This window comes from Artemia sp. Qi Xiang Cuo, chromosome 16, assembly GCF_049724085.1.
Source record: "Artemia sp. Qi Xiang Cuo chromosome 16, ASM4972408v1, whole genome shotgun sequence".
Classification (NCBI taxonomy): domain Eukaryota; kingdom Metazoa; phylum Arthropoda; class Branchiopoda; order Anostraca; family Artemiidae; genus Artemia; species Artemia sp. Qi Xiang Cuo.
The window spans coordinates 40,270,658-40,285,337 of record NC_142809.1 but is presented as its reverse complement, the minus strand read 5'-3'; the positions used below and the strand labels follow the sequence as shown (position 1 = coordinate 40,285,337).

The following is a 14,680-nucleotide window of genomic DNA, read 5'->3' as shown; positions in this document are numbered from 1 at the left end:
GGGTAGTGTGCAGATGTTGGCACCAGCATTAAATGTGGCTGTTTCCTATGGGGATACACTAAGTTAGGAATTAACAAAAACAAACCCCGCAATCTGTTGGAACTCATAAAAGAAATCCATCTGGTTCTTAAAGAATTTGATAAGAAAATGTGTTAGCGAATGATGACTAGTTTCACGAATAGAACGAATGCTTGTAGGGCTAGCATTAAGGTCATGTACTGGATATTGTGTTTTACTTACAATCTCAACATAAAGAGAACGGTGTTTCATTTGCTTATAGGTAAACTATTCCGAATAATTAAAGTCTATTTCTTCCATCTATTTTCCAAAAGACTAGGCCTACATTTAACCGTTAAAATAACAAATCAAAAATTATTTATGGCTCAGCCTTATTAATTAAATTGTATAAAAAAGCATATTAAATTACAATTTTTTCGAGAATGAGAACAGTCATTGTAATTCTATCGTCTTAATTGAAATAATTTTTCATTCGTACACTGCAAGAAAAACCAACAACTAAATATGATGCAATAGAAACGGATTAAAAAAGAAACAATTAAAAGAGAAAACAAATTAAAAGACAGACAATTAAGACACATAGTAGAAACATACCAGTGTATAAGTGGGTGCTTTGTTTTTCTCAATCAGATCAGGATAGAAGATATTGAATTTGTATCCTTGAACAACTTTTGGCGGAGGATTGTCAATATCATAATGAGTTTGATTGTATTTATTCCACTCAAATCCAGTGTGAACCCTGAAAAACAACCGATATTAATAAAAATATAACGATTCGAGCCTTGCATCATGTCCATCTTGGGGCTAGTTGAGGTATAAAAAGAGAAGAAAACGACGCTATTGCCGCTGACCAGAAGAATTACAGAGCTAATTATAAAAACCTAAATCATTTTCTATTCGCAAACCAGACTCTTGAACCAAGATTCTGAATTATCAGCAGAACAAACAAGTTTATGATACCCGGCTAAATGAACGTACTTCAAACAGTAGGCTGCACGAAAAGCTTGGTTCAGTCCCACTTTCTAGGGCTATAATACGAGAAAGGTTGAGATGGCTAGGGCACGTTCAGCGGATGAAGGATGACAGATTGCCCATTTCGGCCGACCCTCTAGGACTAAACAGAAAGCAGGTCATCCGCAGTTGGGGTGGAAGGATGTCATAGAGAAAGATTTCAGGGAAATAGGAACTTCCTGGGAAGGAATAAAGAGGGAGGCGTTGAATAGATTGCGATGGAGGAGGAACGTGCGTAGCTGTGCTGGTCTCAGGCGGTTTGGTACTGCGGTGAGTTAATAGTAGTAGTAGTAGTAGTTTATAAAACTGTATTCACAAATTTATAAGCCAACAATTGACGAGCCGTCAAACGAGCCCAAATCTAGATTTTCAGAGAAGACAACCTCTGAATAAAAATGTTAGTGCTTTATCTCTTTTGAGCCTATGATTAAAGGACTTTCAATGCAGTCTTGTAAATCCATGCCACAATATCTCAAAACATGAGTATTACAAGATATGAGTTATAATTTTAGGACTGCTGTTGTATCGCGGATCTGTAGAAAATTGCTGGCAAAATAAGGATACGGCACTATACTCTAAGTCGAAAGTGACGGTGCTGCTCTCCGTTTTTTCTGCTCTCCGGCTCTTCAGTCACGTTTTCTTTTAACTCGTTATTTTTTTTTTTCGTTTGGATAATTTCTACATGACTACAAGCATTTAAATTAGAAGCTCTTATAGCCTTAAGAAAAAATGAATATAATATTTAAAAATAGCATCGTGAGCATCAGTAAGTGTTTCCAGGTTTCCATCTGCATCAAATAATTCTATATGTTTTATTTCAGTTTAATTACATATATTTAAAAATCCCTATATTAAGAACTCAAAAACAATCCGATATGAGATTGTACAGACTTACAACCGCCAAACTTCTCATTTTGGAGAATCAGAAAAAGTCGTTTTTTCTGGATAAAATTATAGCAAATGCCTGTTAAACTAGCATTAAACTAGCTACTTTATAATGTAGCCAAGGCTGTATCCAGGGGATGAGGGTTACCGGGTTTGAACCCCCCCCCCTCCCCGAGATTTTTTCCGACTCGTAAGAAACTAAGAAAAATGTATATAAGCAAATTTTTCATGAGTTTTCTAAAGATTTTTCAACCTCCCTCCCCCCAAAAATGATACCGCCCCCCAGAACAAATCCTGGATACTCCCATGGCATGTAGCTGTTATTTTTTTATATTCGTTTAATTTTTTTTTAAATTCATGGTTGAATAATTTTCCTACAAATAAGACCAAACAAATAAGAAACTAAGTTCTTATCCCCCTTAGCCTTAAGAAAGAAAGATCCTAAAATAAAATAAAAAAAATATATATTTTGAACGTCCGTAGGTGGTTTCGGGGTACGAATTTTGCATAACTAGAAGATTATGTACTTTATTGCTATAACTATAGTAAATACCTGTTAAAATAGCGAGGCTTTCTCGGTCTATATTTGTCGGACCAGGAGTAATTTTGGTCAACCGCAGATTCTACAGAGAACCTTGATTCGTCATCAGCCATTCCCTTTATCGCTTCTTGCTCACATCGCCGCTCTTCTGCCGTCAACGCAGTCTAAAATAAAGAACTATCTAAAGGTCCTAGAACTAGGACATAGTGTAGAGCTATCATAGCATAAAGGTTAAAGAAAATAAATTGGGAATATGAAAGTGGTGACAACTGCTGAAGGAGTGCCCTATGATAGAAATGTACAGAGATGCTAGTTAGAGAGAGAGTTAGAGAAAACACTCAATTCTAATGTAAAAGACTTCCATAAGTGGCTATGTAGTCTTTTTCTGTATCTAAGGGCATTAAAATTGTGGCCCAAAGGCCAACGTCCCTGTGTGCGTCTACTTGACTAATACCTCTTTTGTGATTTCAAACGAGGTAGTCTATTAATTTCAGCATGTTTTTTTTATATAGGTCCATTCTCGTGTTTCTCTTGTTTCCTAATTTTTTTTTTGTTTAATTTATTCTTTTGTTGTTTTTGTTTGTCTTTTTTCGGTGTCTTTTGTCTTTTTTGCAAAGCGTGATTTGTTATTGCGTTTATAATATTTAAACTGTCATTTTTTGGGGTTTAGGGGTGGGGAGGTACCTAGGTTAGATTACGTATTTGATATATGCTATGATTTAGTATTTTTTCTTGCAGCGGGCAGTGTTTTGAGAAAACACTTTTTATGTAGTCTTTTTTTGTATCAATAGGCCCCTTATTTAGTAACCCCAGTTGGTGATGCCTAGTAAAGAAGGATGTGACCTCTGTACATTTTTTTCTCTCTTCCGACCACTTCGTATAGAATGGGCAGTCGTAGAAACTTAGGAGAGGACTCGTTTGATTGAAAATTGCAGTGCCCTTTTTAAGAATAATAAATGGTTGGACTCAAGTAAGATGCAATTTTAAGAAAAAAAAAATGTATTTATGTATTTAATAAGAAAAAAAAGTGAAAATAAGGTAAAAACATATGACAACAAATAACTTAAGAAAAAAGGCAGCACAAGAAGATGCACCTTCCCTTTGAAAGTGTTGGCCTACTTGTTTTGGACAGCCAATATATTGTTCATGTTTGAATTTCTATGGACATTTACATAATTTAAGAAAGAAAAACGGGTACAGTTTAAAGAAAACAGTGAAAAAAAATATTAAATAATAAAAATCCTAATATTCCGACTCCACGTCTAGGAATCTCCCAGATGTTGAGTCGAAATATTCAGATTTTTATTATTTGAAATAAGCTGTAGTTTTTTTTTTTCCATTGTTGTTTTTTTTTAATTATAAGCTTTTTTCTCTCTTAAATTCTGTAAATGGAAAAGCAGTGCGGTCTAAGAAATTATCAACGGACACAAGGGGTTGTCAAATTCTACTGATTAATTTCGCTTATCTAATTTCACAATTCAACGAGGCAACACCAACAAAAATGCGACACTCCCTTAAACACTTCGTGATTTCAAAACAACCAAAACAAATATCTTAGGAAATTGTAGTTTTGAGGAATAAACAGACCTAAATAGGTTTAGTATTATAAAATATTTTCGTTAAGACGTCCTTGGTAAGATAACTAAGGTAAAATATGCCTATAATAACAAAGAAATCACACACAAAAAAAATTATACTGTTTCAAATACTGTATTTTGTTTGTCACAACACTATATTACGGTAGTCAAAATATTGTGATTGATAAATATAGCTTTAATTTGGATTATATTCTAATCACTCTGAGGTAGCATTCCTGCCTTCTGTCTTTTGATTTCTCGTTGGATTCTGTTTTTGTGTAATAAGATATTCGTGTTATTTAACGTTGTTTTCAGTTTGTTTGAAACACAATGTTTTGCTCTCCGTTGGTTCCGTCCGTTCTACTCTCGGTTGTAATTTAGTAATCTGCTTTATTAAAAACTCTATCATGTTAAAAATTCTGTCAAAAGAGAAAAAAACCCTTACAACAGCTCTAATGGAGTTTTAGGGTGCTTTTTTCGTCAAAAGTCCATGCTAAAAGCCGCTGTTAGATAATACCACTGTTTTTAGACATGTCAAACAAAGTGGCCCAACTATTTTTTACGGTTTAAGGAATAGGTGCTGTCCATCTGACTGAAAGTTTAATCTGACCAGGGGATAATAACTGATGACATCGGTAAACTCTAAGAGAAACGCAGTTTATGGGAAACTGGCTAATTTTATACACAAATACACCAAAGGGGAAAAAAATAAGCTAGACCCCTCCCCCTCCCCTCCCTACCTAGTCAATGGTAAGAATATTAACCACAACATCGTGGATTCGAGAACCAAATTTGCGCCCATATTGAAAATATATTCTTCTTTGGTCAAAACTTGCAACTGCAGGGTTAAAAATAGTTTTTGCACTGTTTTACTCATGAAAATAGATACAAATTTTACCAAGGGGGTTTTGTGCGTTTAGGATCCGAGAGGGCGAGGGTTCGAATCCTAGTGTACCAGATTATTTTGTTTGTACGGGGGTCAGTGGCATGACTCTGTAAGCCCAGCCAGAGTCGACACAGCTCTAAATGGGTACCTGGAGAAATCCGGGGAAGGTAAACAGGAGGGGTGTGCGAAAGAACAGGATGGCTGGCCCCTATCCTCCCATTGCACTTTCTGGCTAAAGAGCCTTGAGATAGAGATCAGCACCACCAGCCCAGACCTTAAGGGTCTAACGTCACTTCCTTTGCCTTCTTTTTTTTCCTGTCGTCCGACAAGCTTTGCTACAAGTTAGGAGATATTCGCCTATGGCAGAGGTATTGTTCAGTTTAAGATGTTGATGTGCCTATACTGGCTATCTACAGCACATACCTAGGTGCAGTTTCTGAACGTTTTCGCCTGCATATTTCTAACCCCCCCCCCCCTTTCCAGCAAAAACCATTTTACCAGTGTCTGTACCGAACCATAAAAAGTAACACGATTAAGATACAAAGAGTAGTAGCCCACCTCTACTTTTTTACCCATGGTTGTGACTTGCTTTCTCGCAAATTCTAGACGCTGTTCATCCTCCACATCATCAATCACCAAAGTACCAAGTTCCAAATCTGATTGCTGAATCAATATAGGGCTATAGCCACCGGCTTCGTACTCATCAATTTGCTTTTGAATCAGCTCAACTTCTTCATTATGAAGTTCACTGGAAAGATTAGTACCGTAATTACCACCATACATACTTAGGAAGAAAAAAAATTATGTACTGTATAGTTAATTTTGACTAAATAGGCATAAGATCATACATTCACAGAGGTGAGGGGTCGTTTTCTGAAAATTGGCGAAAAGGGCACCCCCCTGAAATATAGTGGCTTCAAAAAATATATATCCAGGTCTTTGACCCATCTACCCCAAAAGTCGAGCCAGTGTACATCTTCTTTGCATAAATGTTTACAAAAAAGGGAGAAACAATATTAACTTCTCTTAAAAGGAAAAGAGTTTAATCTGTAAATACGGAAGAGCAACCAGCTATGTCGAGTATATCAAGACTAGTTTCTGATAAAACTGATCTATAGGATCGCCCTCTTTCTTGAAAAAAGGATGCCCTGAAAATACATTTTTTCCTGTTTTGACCCTTTTCCTTCTTCAGAGGCGGACCTGTCAACAACTCTATATAAAACCATATATCAAAACATAAATACCTATAAAAAGAAAAAAAAAGAGCTAACATTGACTTATAACGCAAAAAAAGGGAAGAAAACCATGCAATTTACAATAACAAAGAGCTATATTATGTATACCGAAACAGGTCCTGCAAAAAAGAATTGCGAGCAGGACTTTTTTTTAAGAGATATATAATTTGGCTAATTGGCTCCCGAGTCCAATCAAAATCTGAATATTTCGATATTGTGTCTGGAAAAAAAAATGTAAAAAAAAAAAATTATTTTAAAACTTTCAGCAGAAACAAACTGAAATTTAGACGAGCCTGGTGTTTAACCTGTAACAAAAAGTTATAGTAAATTATCAGGTAGCAATAGCACACGAATAAGGCGTAATGAAAAGCTATTCGTAGTCATAGTAACTTAGTCAGAGGGAAATAGTAGTCAGTGAGAGGCATCGATGAAAAGAAAAAACTGTCAGGATCTTTCTTTCGTCTTCGAGTTTTATATAAAGATTTTTCAAGTCGATTTTTTTTTTTGTTAATCGAATTTGGGTGTTTTAGAATTTTGAGAGATTTCAGTTAGTTGTTTAGGAAAGTTTCTACTACTACTGCTTATCCTGAATTTAGAAACGAGACCAGATCAGTGGCGTCAATTTAAGAAAATTTAGGGGGGACGAATGCATTTATCAATATCCAGAGGGGTGAAGTTTTCGTAAAAATACAAAATAGGAAGGAGGAATTGAATTTACGCAAGAAGTTTTTAAATTCAACTGATATTGCTGATTTGCCATCTCATAACTTAAAACTAAATAATAACAGGATAATTTTACTAATACGTAATTTGAAGATAACATATATACAAGCGTGCCGAGTGCCTGAGTTATTTATAAATTAAATATTTGAAGTTACTTACATTAGTTATTTACATTAAATAGCTGGAGAATAATCCCGTTTCAACCCGTACATACTAAAACAAAGTTTTTTAGCTTGAAACATAAACTCAGATAAGTCTTTAATAGGTTTAATATCTTCGGGGACATTTAACCGACATTTCGATCCTACCTAACGAAAAGAAAAAATAGATGGCGTCGACGGAGCAAAACTGGTTCGGACATTCTAAGCTGTCTAGTTGAACAATTATGAAAGACATTACCTAGCTAAAACTTAATTTTAAAACACCGTGATAGATAATTATTTATAACCCGATGCATTAGCTTGCCTTTACTGTATAAGATCAAACCCAGCATTAGAACCACTTCGACTTTTTCACACGTTTCTCTGACTGAAACAAGGCTGGGGATGTGACTTAGAATCTACATGACTGAAGCCAGCAGCACGCGAAGAAGACAGAGGTGGTAACAGAATGCATTCGACCAAAGAGCACAACAATTATAAAGACACGGATGTCCGAGAGAAAAATAAAGCATAAGAATACTCACAATTGGAAACATATTTTACAGCTTCGCAACTTCTGTACACTCATCCTCAGCAATAGAGATGGTGCTACGACAAAAGATCTCCTACACCGGATTTTCAACATAGCCCTAAGTCGTGATTTTCAGAGGAAAAAATAACCCATAAAAAGTTATCCCAGCAAAGCTATTCACAGGGTATTGAAAAGACCAGTTCCTTCCTCGGAAGGGGAACGGAGCTAAAGTTCCTTATACCCATCCTCAGCAATAGAAATGGTGCCCCGCATAAAGTGCCGATAATTTCGAAGACCATACTGCTTTCCGATGATGATAAACAAATGGTGCCCCGAATAAAGTGCCGATAATTTCGAAGACCATACTGCTTTCCGATGATGATAAACAAAAAGTCAAAATAGGGATTAATCCTTTTAACAGACAGTGATACATTTCACAAAAATTACTTGATATTTCGGTCACGTATACAGTGACAGTCATCATGTGACCAAAATATCTAGTATTTTTTGTGAAATTTATCACCGTCTATTAAAAGGATTTATCCCTTTTTGAAGTTTTTATTTATGTCATACGGTGCCCTACAGCAGGTTTGCTATACCAGTCATGGTTTTCAGAGAAAAAGTTAAATTCCATTAAGTGGAGTGAAATTATCGACTGACCCCATAACTACCAAAAAATAGTTAATTTTTAAAAATACGGTATTATTGCATTGTCAACAGAGATGCATATACTAATAAAACTTGGAAGTAATTGAACATTCGAAAGTGGTGCAAAATTGCTCGTAAATTTACAAATTTTGCGACAAAAGTATATCCAAGAAAGTGAGTTAATAAAAATGAATTAAACGATACAAAGGGCCTATCAGTAAGGCAGTTATTATTGCTAACGGAAAAGATCACTAATTTTTAACTAAAATTTAGTAAGGTACGAGGTTTTCTGATAAGTCATTACATGGAGGTCATTTAAGTGATTAAATAAGTCATTATTAAATATAATAGTAATAATAATATGAAATAAAGGAACGAAACCTTGCTTAGTGAAATCTGACGAATATTGCTTTAAATTTTTTTTTAGGTTGATGCTGTAATCAAGGAAGTATGTACTATGTGTACCCAATGATTGTGCTATTTAAACTTAACTCGGAGTTTAAAAAAGAGAGTTTAAAAAAATTTCATTTAAAGAAGGCAAAAATGTTTATTTTTGACATGATTTTCAGCCTTCGGGAAAATTATAAAATTTTAGTCCAAAAATTAATACCCGATTTCAAGCCGAAATCTTCCAAAATATAGCTCTGTTAACGAGAGCTCTGGAGTCGGTTATAAGTTACAATCGACTCTGACTCCAATTCCGACTCCAGACATTTTCAATATACCGACTCCAACTCCAACTCCAATCAGAAAAAAATTACTAAAGCTACGACTTCAGCTCCACAGCCCTGCTTTAAAGCTTCATTTAACTAGATTTTACAAGTTATTAAATAATAAAAAAACAAGTTTTTTTAACTGAAAGTAAGGAATGACGTTAAAACTTAAAACGAACAGAAATTATTCCGTATATGAAAGGGGCTGTCCCCTCCTCAACACCTCGTTCTTTACGCTAAAGTTTTTTACTGTTTAAAAAAAATAGAGTTGTGAGAAAGTCAAACTTTACCGTAAAGAGCGAGAGGTTGAGGAGGGGACAGCCCCTTTCATATATGGAATAATTTCTGTTCGTTTTAAGTTTTAACGTCGCTCCTTACTTTCAGTTAAAAAAAACTTGTTTTTATTTTATTTAATTTTGAACGTTTTTGAATTAATGCAGGTTTTGATTTTGGCTCATCGTACGCTACATGAATAGTTAAAACAAAATTTGCACATTGATTTTACTTTTATTTGGTTAAATGGTTTTCTCGAAACTTGTTTAATTTTATTTACGAACGTTTTTATTAGTAATAAATATACGTAACTTACGAATTAACTTACGTAACGAACTTTAATATTAATACATTTTTAATATGTATATTAGGGGGTTCGCCCCCTATTCAATACCTCGCTTTTTACGCTAAAGTTCGAATTTTGTTCCAATTCTTTAAAATGACCCCTTAATCACAAAGGCCGTTAATTAGAATAAATAGCTCTTATGAAAGAACTAAAAAATCTTTGGCTTAAAGAGCGAGGTATTGACTAGGAGGTGAACCCAATCATATACATAATATTTTCTGTTCGTTTTAAGTTTTGATGTTGCTCCTTACTTTCAATCGAAAAACTTGTTTTTTTTTTAATTTAATTTCTGATCCTTTTGTTCAATAGTACTGTGGAATCTGATACTCCATTCAGAGAAAGATCCAGTCCCCCATTAGAATTTTTTGAAGCAAAAATCCCCTCCTATAGCCCCCAACCCCCCCCCCCCACCTACCAGAAAAAATCCCCCCTGAAAACGTCTGTATACTTCCCAATAACAGATACTATATGTTAACATTGGGTAAAGTTCATATTTTTCAGCCCCCCCCCCCCCGGGGACTTCGGGGATTAAATTATCCTAAAAGACATAGTTATCATATTTTCGACCATGCTGAACAAAATGGCTATCTCAAAATTTTGATCGGGTGACTTTGGGAAAAAAATGAGCGTGGGAGGGGGCCTAGTTGCCCTCAATTTTTTTGGTCATTTAAAAAGGGCACTAGAACTTTAATTCCCGTTCCAATGAGCCCTCCCACGATATTCTAGGACCACTGGGTCCATACGATCACCCTGTAAAAAACAAAACAAAAAAAAAACAAACAAATAAACACGCATCCGTGATCTTTCTTATGGCAAAAAATGCAAAATTCCACATTTTTATAGATAGGTGCTTGAAACCACTATAGGGTTCTCTGATACGCTGAATATGATGGTGTGATTTTCATTAAGGTCCTATAATTTTTAGGGGGTCTTTCCCCCTTTTTTCTAAAATCAGCCAAATTTTCTCAGGCACGTTAGCTTTGATGGGTAAGACTAAACTTGATGAAGCTTATACGTTTGAAATCAGCATTAAAATCTGATTCTTTTCATGTATCTCGTGGTATCAAAATTCCGTTTTTAGAGTTTTGGTTACCAATGAGCCGGGTCGCTCCCGTTACCACGAACTGTTTGATAACCAATTCCGATTCCAGGCATGTTCAATATACCGATTACAATCAGTAAAAATTTATTAAAACTCCGACTTCACAGCCCTGTTTTAAAGCTTCATTTAACTAGATTTTGTAAGTTATAACCAATTCCTACTCCAGATATTTTCAATATACCAACTCCAACTCCATTCAGCAAAAATTTACTAAAACTCAGACTGCACAGCACTTCTGGTAACCCATTTACAGCAGAGGTGTTGGTCCCAAATAAGGAAATGCACTCTTTGACCTATCATACCTCATTGGGTCCCTCTTCAGAGTATTATTGATCCTCTCAAAGATATAAGTATAACTTCGGTTTGGATGAAAGGTGTTTGGAAGGTGACTCCTTACACAGCTTAGAAAACTCGCTCACAATAATCTTACCATCAAGACACAACACTGCTTCCATAAGAAACAAATTTGAAGAAAATGGGCCTGTACGGGGTTTAATAATGATAGTTTTTCCTGAATATTACTTATAAATTTCATGTGAATTTTGATCTAGTTCAGATTCATATTAAATAACAGATTAAAAGAAATAAAAATAACTGAGCACCAGCCACTAAAAACACAGAAAAAAAATAATTATAATGAAGAATCACTAAAGTGAAATTTCACCAAAGTTGCTATGTTACCTGTAAGATGTGTTATGATAAAGATGGAAAATAATTCAGACTTGGCCAATCACAATTCCTTCAAAACTGTAGAAGGCCGAAGATGATGAACTACATATCATGATATATAGCAGACTTAAATTTCACTGGTAGCCAAGTATTTGAGCATGCAAAGGACAGGGCTATTTATCTGCAAGTATCATCAAAAGCCCCCAAAGAAAACTGCCATGGAAAACAACAAAACCGTGCCACTCCACCTAATCTGATTTCAAAATATGTTTTTACATAATTAATGGATACCCACCTCCTTCTGGCAAGAAATTCTTTATCACTTTCTTAAGGAATGATTTTCTATTAAGGGAGCAACAGTTTGTCTTGCTCTGGATCATTCTAGAATTTTTTTCTAAGCTGTTTCTTAGCCTCCTGAGATTTATTGCACTTCCAATGACACCGCTCACACTTTCCCTCCTTGAAAACCAAAATAGTGCTTCTATTATTACAAGGCTCAACCGGCACATATATTAAAAAGGAATCGATTTGTTGTCAATGGTCAAATAGTGTATTTGATTTCGTAGGGTATCCTGTACGTTTAAAACTTGGCAACAATGACCACTGTGAATGGGAAGAAAATCTCAAAAAAGCATACAACTTAAGAGAGAAGGATATGCTATCTTTTGAAAACGCATTTACTATATTTGAGCATTTTTCCAAGAATAGAATAGTAATTTTAACAAACAAAACCTACTTAATAAGACACAATGAGCAAAGGTGTAGAAAAATACATTACTCGTCAACATAGTGATCTTTCGGGTTTTTTTCCTCTTTGGCAGCATCTGCTTCCATTTCCGATTTTATAATTTTGGAGGGTGTTTTTTCGGTCTCCTTGGCTTGGGCCCGTGCCTTTTCTTTTTCTTCATCTTCAACTCCCTGTTGAGCTTTGAGTTGTGAAACCTTCTGCTTCAAATTTTCTTGATGTCGGTCACGAAGTCTAGCTCTCGCAATGTGGGCTACAGTTTAAAAGCAAAGTTAAATTAGACGCATAATCTTCATCGACCAGCAACCCCCCTCCCCTTGGAATTTCATAAAAACAATTGTATGTGTTTGAAGACAAATGTCGTTTCTAAAATCAGTTAATCACAAGTTTTATCCTCTTAAGAAAGTGCAAATAAATGTTTATTTACGTTTGTCATTTGTAATTTAAAAGAAATACTGTTAACAGATTATGATCTAAAAAGGAACTGCAAATCGGGCGCAGAGGAGCTTGAATTGTCAGAATGCCAGCAAGTTCTACAAAATTTGAAAAGGAATCAGAGCGTGATATTTTACGCATCACTTAAATCGACATGTTTTTATTTAAAAAATTTAAATATGGAATGAAAAACACACAAAACAACAAATTTGGACAAATATCAGAAATGTTAACAAGGAAATTTTCTAAGAACCCCGAGACTCACCAAAAAGTTCTTACCCAAATCTCTTTTTTTTTAACTAAGTGACGTTTAATTAAACACATGCACTTGTGGACTCAGGGAATAATAAAGGCATCTAGAAGCTTTCCACCTTCACCATGAGGAATCAACAGCCGATTTTCAAAGGATAACGCCATCAGGTAGATAGCTCTGAGTGGATGTGGATTACCGAACAGAACTGTTTGTATATTTTTCTCGAAGACCTTTTCTCCATCAGGTAATCAGGAAGAGTTTACTGTTTAAAATAATACTATTCTAGTTTTGGTTACATAAAAAAAAATTCCATCAAAATATTACTGTTGCAACAACAATAAACAAAAATAGGAATAATCTGATTTGTCAGCAAACAAATTGCGTTTTAAAACTCCTCCTACTTATACTCGAGCTTTCAACCTTATTGGGTCTCTTATTTCAGTCAGCAGACAATTTATGAGAAATATTAAGGGGACTGGCAGGGTTCAATGAATTTTACCAAAGTTATGACTTATTTAGATAATTTTTTCACTCGGAAAAATGGTAGTACCAATTTACAGAAAAAAACTGTATTTTGAAGAGAAGAAAAATTTACATATATATAATTATTGCTTGTGGAATATGATAGATATGAGACTTCTTTCGATTAAGATTCTTTTTAATCCTTTTATTTTCACAGTAAAATTTTCGACAATTTATAGCACCAATCTTGAGGGGAGTCCTGTATCCCTCCCGAGTGTGCTGACCATTGGCTAAAATCAATTTCCCCTAGCTTTCCATTATAAAACAAAAACTTACCTTTCAACTGAGAAAGTAAACTTTCCCAATAATTGATATCTATCCCAGGAGCTCTCGATCGAAGCTTTTCTTCTATTTTGCTTTTAAGCTCTTCCAATTGCTGTGCAGACTTTCCCTTAAAAACAGCATGTACATCCTGCTGCACAGCTTTGTTAATGCCTTCTCTTCTTCCTAAACTGGCTTCATATTCCGTCTTATCCATTTTCTTCAATTTCCTCAACTCTTCTTCAGCAATTACTGTCAAATCATCCCAATAATCTTTATGTTTTCCTTTCTCTAGTTCTTTATAAACCTTAATATCTTCAATTAAATCTTCCACATCATTTATTGTAATGCCTTGAAGGTACGCATAGGGTTCGTATGGCTCCAACTGCTCTAGATCTTCTTCGGCTGCAATATACTGCGCCAGGTAATCAATAGGCTTGCCTAATATTGAAATAAAAAAGGATTTATTATCATATGATTCAAATGACTCACGGTGTTTCACTCCCCTCTCCCACCATGACCCCCTCCATATCACGGTGGGACGAAAAACTCAGTTTAGTGCCCCCTCAGAGTCTGCGCACAGGGACGACCGTCAGTATTTATGTGATGCCAAACTTTAAACTATAGACACTATCATCAAAAATCGAGACATCACGAAAACTCAAATTTTTAAGCTCCAAAGAATGAACAGACCTAAACCTTAGCAGATTTTCAAACTGAACTTTGAAAATGGCTAAAAGTACAAACAAATCGTCGGCAATCTGTAGTTAGCTTTTCTTTCTTTCTGCTATATTATTTCCTACACCTTTAAATATTAAATTATATAAAACTGATTATCATTAAAAGAAAGTTCAGATTTTTAAAGGTTGTGTTGTGAGCGAAAAATTGCACAGTAAATGATGTGATCACTGAAAATTTACTTGGTTCTGGCATTCTGCGAAATCCGACGTTTTACTCTTTACCCCCCCCCCCCCATGAAGTTCCAGTTCCCTTTAAATCCTCCTCTATTATCCCTTCCCATTCATTCAGAAGAATCTATTTTTCGTTTGGTCCTAGATGGCTGGCCAGAAAGCACACACGGTCGGTCATCGTTCATCCATAAAACGTGGCCTTGACAATTTAAAGTGCCAAGAATAATAAAATGAAATCCAATTCTTTAAATTGG

At 35.1% G+C, this 14,680-nt stretch overlaps 1 protein-coding gene across 1 annotated transcript in view; it reads right to left on the bottom strand.

The window, feature by feature from the left end:
- The window catches only part of cactin (cactin, spliceosome C complex subunit), an 81,556-nt gene that overhangs the window by 4,951 nt on the left and 61,925 nt on the right, over positions 1–14,680 (bottom strand). Inside the window, exons 5-9 of the mRNA XM_089102559.1 lie at positions 13,531–13,956; positions 12,078–12,297; positions 5,477–5,666; positions 2,468–2,619; positions 613–757 (exon numbers count right to left, since the gene is read on the bottom strand). Of these exons, the coding sequence (XP_088958685.1) occupies positions 613–757; positions 2,468–2,619; positions 5,477–5,666; positions 12,078–12,297; positions 13,531–13,956 (1,133 nt within the window). The remainder of the gene's footprint in view (positions 1–612; positions 758–2,467; positions 2,620–5,476; positions 5,667–12,077; positions 12,298–13,530; positions 13,957–14,680) is intronic.